Source organism: Sinocyclocheilus anshuiensis, unplaced genomic scaffold, assembly GCF_001515605.1.
Source record: "Sinocyclocheilus anshuiensis isolate Anshui unplaced genomic scaffold, SAMN03320099.WGS_v1.1 scaffold4126, whole genome shotgun sequence".
Taxonomy (NCBI): Eukaryota; Metazoa; Chordata; class Actinopteri; order Cypriniformes; family Cyprinidae; genus Sinocyclocheilus; species Sinocyclocheilus anshuiensis.
Window position 1 is genome coordinate 1 of NW_015536723.1, and position 7,506 is coordinate 7,506.

Genomic DNA, 7,506 nt, shown 5'->3' on the forward strand with positions numbered 1-7,506 from the left:
CCGCAGCATAAATGGCTGCCTACTGCTCCGGGTATGTGTTCACGGTGTGTGTGTTCACTGGATCGCCGGATCGGCTATCACCGTGGACGAAGCGGAGTCCATGTGGTTGACACTGTGTTTCGTTGTGAAAGCTTCGAAAAATGGACACGACTAGAAATCAGTGATTAAGTTGTATTTACAACACTGTTCCAGAACACTTCAACCCAAATATTCAGATGTGCGTTTTTTATATTTAAAGAGTTTTTATATTTTATATATTTAAAGCGAGTTTTTTGAGCAGTGTAGAGTAGGGCTTGTTGTTTGTCATTTCTCCGATCACAAATGCAGATATGGTTTTATGTTTACGCGGCGCGATGCAACGCAACGTGTAAAAAGACAGTATAAGTCATTATAATCCATAATTATGTCCCCACTGGATGCAACGAATGCCTCGTTTATAATGGGTTTTCATGTTTTTGAATCATCGCTCCGGCCGGACAGGGCATCACAATATGGTAGGGGCGTAACATTTCCGTCACACGCTTGAGGTATTCGGCCAATCACAACGCACTGGATAGCTGGCCAATCACAGCACACCTCGCTTTTTCAGAACGAAAAGCGTTTCAGAAAGGCGGGGCATAGAGGAGAAACAATAATGTACAGTATGTGGAAAATAATGTGTTTTTTGAACCTTAAACACCTTAAACCCATTTCATTACACCAAATACACAAAATAATGTTCTTTTTAGCAGCATCATATGACCCCTTTGACCCCTTTTTTCTGTGTGACATAATGGTCGACCATTATGTCACACAGAAATATTCTTAAGTCGGTTTACTCATTTTATCTAATATAGCAGCATTTGATGCTTTTGACAGCTTAATTTATGCATAGTTTATGCATTTAATCTAAATGCAATAATCTATGTGAAAAGTGTGTGCAGGATCCACATCATCCATTTGATTAAATATTAAATAAGGGCTAAGAAGACAAATATTAGACTATTTATCTTACTGTACTGACACTGACAGATGAACACAAAAACTTGAAAAAAAATGAATTGAGCTTAATAATAACATTTTACAGCTGAAATGTTGATAAATGTTTGCAACATTAAAACTGTTATTTTCCTGTCCATTACCTGTTTATTTTATTATTTTTCGTTTATTAGAGAAAAAATCTAAATTGTATGAAGTGTAATATAAATGCAACTTGACTATACATTTTCTCAGTGTCAGATGTAGTACAGTATTTCACTGTACAGTATCTTAAAACCATCAGAAATCTGTTTTTCTTAATATGGTTTACATTGAACATCTAGTAGAGACTCAAAACAATACCAAAATTACAATAGAAAATGTAATTTTTGAAGATTTCATGCTCTTGGCAGCCAATAATTCATCACACAACACAATGTTCAAAAGAAACTTTTAATCCAAGTAGCAGATGAATTTGGGAAAATACTGTTGAGTTTGATTGGAAGATATTGCAGACATTTTCTGATTCCTTTTAAAAATTGTATATTTATTTCGCTAAGCTAAATATGTAAATATGCATATTTATGCATTTTATTATTTATTGCATTTAGCCTTGTTTTTCCTTCTGCCAACAACCTTATTTCAACACACATCTAAATAATAAATAATTAATGATAATTAATTAAATTAATAGTACAATATGTGTGCTATACTGAATATTTACACCATTTTGTGCAATAAATGGAAAAATTGAAAATTTTAAATATGAATATATAAATATATTAATTAATATATAATAAAAATATATTCTAGAAAATAAAAATACATGTAAATTAATAATGTACAAATTATTAAGTCTAATAAAGCATTACAAAAATCTCCCAAAAATGTGTGAATTAATACAAAAAAGAAATTAAGCACTACATATCTTGGTGAAAAAACCCTGAGTATTTTTTGTTTACATATTAAAAATGTATTTTATTTCAATTCTAATAATTAAAATGTTGTTTTTATATGGCTAATTGCATTTTATTATTTGTATTTATACAAATTTGCTTGCAGTGCAATCCTATCAGAACACACAGCTAAATAACATTTGTAAATATTAACTAACCAGCATCTCCTTATTCCTTATTCATAGATGTGTGGAAGTGCCACTGTCGCTCAGCGCCGCCACATCGGACTCCAGCAGTTAGAGACCATAGCTGCCACCACACATGGCTTTCTGGGTCCCAACAAACGACCCAAGTTGTTCCAGGATGAAGATGCCGGCGATGCGATGTTGGTTTGCTCCTGTTCACATCTGCTTGAGTGTATCGAGCTGGACGGCTCAGTCGGACAGCTGCTGCTGCAGACGGTACAGGCCCAGCAGAAGCTCTTCCACTCCAGGACGGCCGCGCTGGTGTTTCTGGCTGGAGTCTGGAGTAGAGTTGCATTAGAGTGTCTAAACAGAGGAATAACTGTGTTGGATATCAAAACAGCCATGAGGAAAGGACTGGAGGTGTGTTTGGAGGTATGCAAACAATCGGCTCTAAGTGTGGAAGAAGTTTCTCGCCAGAAACTAAAGGACTGCAAACCATCAAGCCATCAGCCACCGATGCGACTCCTCCATGCATTTAGTTTTAAAAGAACGCAAGTTGCAATCCAAAAACACAGAAAATGCACAAAACAGATCTTTGGATATTCAAAAACTGGTCACGTGCCTCATTCCAGGCCTGTCTGAGGAGTTTCATGGCTTTGTCACGTTGCTCACAGTCGAACAGGCCTCTGTGGTTCGACGCCTTCAGGGTCAGGCATTAAATATCGCTTTGGTGAATGGCGATTTGTGCAAGAAGTATCGCCACGTGGGTTTTAACAAGCCTGGGAATGTCATGCACATCACGGATCGCGCTAACATGTCTGGCGTGAGTCTGGAAGAGCTTTTGATTGAGGATGCATTAAGAAAACTGCATGAATTCAGCATAGATGTTGTGCTTGTGAGCAGCATGGCTGGTGTGAAACTCAAAGATCGAGTTCTTGGTACAAACGTCCTGGTTATTGAAGGTGTTAAAAGCAGTGTTTTGAAGGACTTCAGCACATGCACAGGCGCTCTTCTGATTTCGTACGTCACACAGATTGACGAGAACTGCGTGGGACAGGGAGTTACAGTCAGTCAACAGAGAGATTTCAGTAGAAAAAAGGATTTCGTCGCGGTCAGCATTGTGACTGCAAGCACGTCTCTGGTCACGGCGGTCATAAGCAGCTCTGTATCTGCTAAACTGCAAAGCTTGGAGGATCAGTTTTGGAGCTGCGCTCATCGGTTGCACCAAGCTCTTGCAGATGGGAAGTTGCTGCATGGCGCAGGAACCACCGAACTCCTTTGCATCCAGCAGCTTCATCAATCTAAACAGACAGACATGGAAAACCCACAGGAGAGTGTGGTGCTGGAGCTGATGGCCGAAGCCTGGATGGATTATGTCTCCACTTTGATGATGAACAGCAGGTCGGTGGGGTCTAAAGCAGAGGCTTGGACGGCTATTGCACATCAGATGAGACTTTATAAAGATGGAGAAGCCATATCGCGGGATGCAGATGGAGCTGGTGTATATGATAACGTAACTGTGAAGTCTGAAGCCTGGAGGAGAGCTCTTGATCTGGTGTTTCTGGTGCTTCAGTCTGACACCGAGATCATTACAGGTGTCAGTGAAGGAGAAAATGTTTACAGGGAGCTCATGTATCTTTGATATCTGAGGCCATTTAGTTCTATTGATCCCAGGTGTGTCTCGTCATCCCCTCGTCATGTCATGTGTATAAAAAGTGTTCCCTGTTCTTAGTTCGGCGTTCGGTATTGTATATGTCAACCTCTCCTGCTACGTGTGTTTTCCTGGTTCACTTGGTTCACTTGTTGGATTAATAAAGACTCCTTGTTGATGTACTCCACGTCTCCTCGTTCCTCGCTCTGCGCTCCCTCACAGTAGCGAACGTGACACATGACAGGTATAATTAAAATACGCAAATTCCTTTAGCGCACATTTCAGTGCAATGTTTTTACAGATTTTTAAACCGTGTATACAATATAATTATGTTTAATTAAGCTGAGATATAGCACTATAAATTCTTAATTAATTTGCAACAAAACTATAAAGTTTTGTTGCAAATGGATGAAGACATTAGTAGGCTTCTCAGCTCAACCCTCAACATGCACACATTCGGAGTTTCGGCAGCCCAACACTGAATATTATATTGAGGGTGATGTATTTTGATTAATAAAATAAAAATTATTAAAATTACAATACAAAAATGAAATTTAAATTACCCTGCTTCTAAATAAATAAAGCAGTTATTTTTATTTTGTTAAAAAAGGGCCAAAAGAGATCTCCGAACTAGTAGGCTACCAGAAAGGCGGGAAAAAAATAGGGATATTCTATTCAAGACATTATTATATGACATCAACGTGCATTTAATTCTTACAATCACTGCCAGAATGTCCAGCTTCACCATGATGAACTTAAAATTGGGTTCTATTATTTTTCCTCAACAGTTCTCCTCACAAAACGAAATAAGTATGTGTGTTAAATAAATAATGTATAATAGTTATGTGTGTCCATCTAAGTGTTCATGAGATGGATTGCCTGAGGGAAGAAACTGTTCCTATGCCTGGCAGTTCTGGTGCTCAGTGCTCTGTAACGTCGACCAGATGGCAACGGTTCAAAGAGGGAGGGTGCTGGATGTGAGGGGGTCCTCTGTAGTCTTCTGAGTTCATATTTGGTAGCTGAGCTGAACCAGACAGTTATTGAAGCACAGAGGACGGATTCAATGATGGCGGAGTAGAACTGTTTCAGCAACTCCTGTGGCAGGGTGAACTTCCTCAGCTGGCGAAGGAAGTACAGCCTCTGCTGGGCCATTTTAACAATGGACTCAATGTGATTGTCCCACTTCAGGTCCTGAGAGATAGTGGTGCCCAGGAACCTGAATGTCTCCACTGTCGTTACAGTTTACAGTGCTGTCCATGATGGTGAGTGGGGGGAGTGCAGGGGGGTTTCTCCTGAAGTCCACAATCATCTTGCTCATGGAGCTTGACAGTGGGGTCTTAAGAGGTGCAGTCATTGGTGTAGAGAGAGAAGAGCAGTGGGGAGAGGACGCAACTCTGGGGGTAGGGCTGGGTGATATGTCAAAAATATCTTATCGATAATCACCTATAAAAATATTGCGATATCCGATAATATCGTCTACCTAAGCCCCACCTCCACCACGCCCCGCCCCGCCCCAGCCGAGACAACATTGCCGACATGCACCTTAAATACACACCATGTTCAGATTGGTCTTAATTATTGCCACATTAAAGTTTGTTTTTACTATTCTTAGTTTGTGCTTAAACTAACAGAAAACAATACCTTTGCTGTTATGTTGGTGTTGCTAACACCCCGCCGAGACAACATTGCCGACATGCACCATAAACACACACCATGTTCAGTTTGGTCTTAATTATTGCCACATTAAAGTTTGTTTTTACTATTCTTAGTTTGTGCTTAAACTAACAGAAAACAATACCTTTGCTGTTATGTTGGTGTTGCTAATAATTTCCACTCTGTTCTTATCAAATTTGTGTTTGAAATTAATTTTGATTCCGAAGGACAGATTGCCGATTCAAGGATGAAATGAGGAAATTTTTTTGTTTTGTTCAACAGAATCAAATTATAAACAGGTTAGATCGGTTAACAAAAGAAGTGCTTAGTAACACAAACTCGAGGCTTTAGGAACTCACAACAGTCAACCAACACACAGGCTCAACAATCACATGCTGGGGCAGGAGGAAAGACTCTCTCAACTTCCTGGCTTTCCACCTCAGCTTTATCCACCAGTTCCTATCTCGTCAACAAATCAGGTCACCTTACACTTGATTCACACTTTAGTCTGCATTACCATGAGCTCGAGACAGTGCATCAGCTACATTTTCTACCCCCTTTTTATACCGTATGTCCAGATTGAACTCTTGAACAATGAGGGACCACCTCATTGTAGCGAATCAGCTCAAGGGGAAATATGAATAATTAATCATAACTAGTTATAATTAATTATAAATATTTAGATCCGCTGTAAGTATTTACTTGACCTCTCAGGGTCAACCGTCTGTTAATTCTAAGAACGTTAATTTCCTGGTTAAGGGAAATAACTTTCTTACTGTACATTCTACACAGAGCCTGTATTGTGTGTTTGATTGGTCCAGACGCTACATCATTAACCGCTGGTTGGAATTTGACATACGTGAAAGAAAGACCAAAGGGTTTTGATCTGTATAAACCACTATTGGACTACTACTGCCATAGCCTAGGTAGACCTCAAAATGCTGCAGAGCCAGCAATAATGCAAGGGCCTCTTTCTCGATGGTACTATAGTGTTTCTGGCATCTTGAGAACTTATTAGAAAAATAGCATATTGGGTGTTCAATGCCAAAGCTATCCTCCTGTAGGAGCACTGCACCAGCTCCATGAGCACTAGCATCTACCTGTAGCTTGAAGGGGGGGTGAACTTAGGGGCAGACTGGAGCATTACACAAAAGATCCTTGGCTGCCTGAAAAGCAGATTTACACTCAGGGCTCCACACAAACTTACATTCTGTACTCAAAAGGTCTGTTAGAGGGAAAACTACTGAAGCAAATTTTTTTTGCAAAACCCTCGGTAGTACCCAGCCATCCCAAGAAAACGGCGTAACTCACGTTTCTTCATGGGGAAGGGAAACTCAATAACGGCAGAAACTTTGGCTTCAACTGGCCTTACCTGGCCCTGCCCAACTAATTTTCCAAGGTGTGTGACAACTGCCCTAGCAAATTCACACTTAGCAAGGTTTAGCATTAAAGAAGCCTCATTCAAACTCTTTAACTGATTCCAGGGTTCTTATATGATTTTCCCATGTCATTGAATAGATTACAATGTCATCTAGGTAAACTTCACAGTTCTGTACTCCTGACAAGACCATCTGCATTAATCGCTGAAAGGTGGCAGGAGCATTTCACATTCCGAAGGCCATAACAGTATAATTAAGGAAGTTGTCAGGGGTAACGAATGCAGAGATCTCGCTGGCATGGGGTGTTAAGGGTATCTGCCAGTAACCTTTTAAGAGGTCTAACTTGGTGACATAACGTGAATAACCTACCCTGTCTACACAGTCTTCCATTCTAGGGAGGGGAAAGGAATCAGGTTTTGTCACATTGTTCACTTTACGGTAGTCAGTACAAAATCGCAAGGAGTTATCTGACTTGGGAACAAGAAGGCAAGGAGAATTCCATGGACTTTGACTGGGTACAGCAAATCCATGTTGCAACAAGTAATCAATGTCATTTTTCTTTAGTTGCCGTTTGTGTGGGTTTACAGATGCCGTTTATAGATGCTGCTTAATGGGTGGACATTTACCAACATCTATGTCATGACTTAAGACAGTGGTTTGGGACAGAACATCATGGAACAGTGCCGGATACTTCCTGATCAGCTTAACAATACTACCATGCTGATCGTCAGGTAAAGTAGAGAGGTACAACTTCAAATTGGATAAGAAAGCAGAATTTGGCAATC

General features: G+C 40.0%; 1 protein-coding gene across 1 annotated transcript; it reads left to right on the forward strand.

Moving 5' to 3' along the window:
- The first annotated feature begins 2,098 nt into the window (after positions 1-2,098).
- LOC107655357 (Bardet-Biedl syndrome 12 protein-like) lies at positions 2,099-3,680 on the forward strand. The gene is made up of 2 exons (XM_016442824.1): positions 2,099-2,381; positions 2,578-3,680. The coding sequence occupies exons 1-2, from the start codon at positions 2,099-2,101 to the stop codon at positions 3,678-3,680; spliced, it is 1,386 nt and encodes a 461-aa protein (XP_016298310.1).
- Positions 3,681-7,506: the final 3,826 nt, after the last annotated feature.

What these genes read in the sequence shown, in the direction of transcription:
- LOC107655357 (XM_016442824.1), top strand. Translation starts at nt 2,099, where the DNA reads ATGTGTGGAAGTGCCACTGTCGCTCAGCGCCGCCACATCGGACTCCAG. An exon ending in GTTTCTGGCTGGAGTCTGGA is followed by an intron (nt 2,382 to 2,577) that starts GTAGAGTTGCAT and finishes CCATGCATTTAG; the next exon opens with TTTTAAAAGAACGCAAGTTG.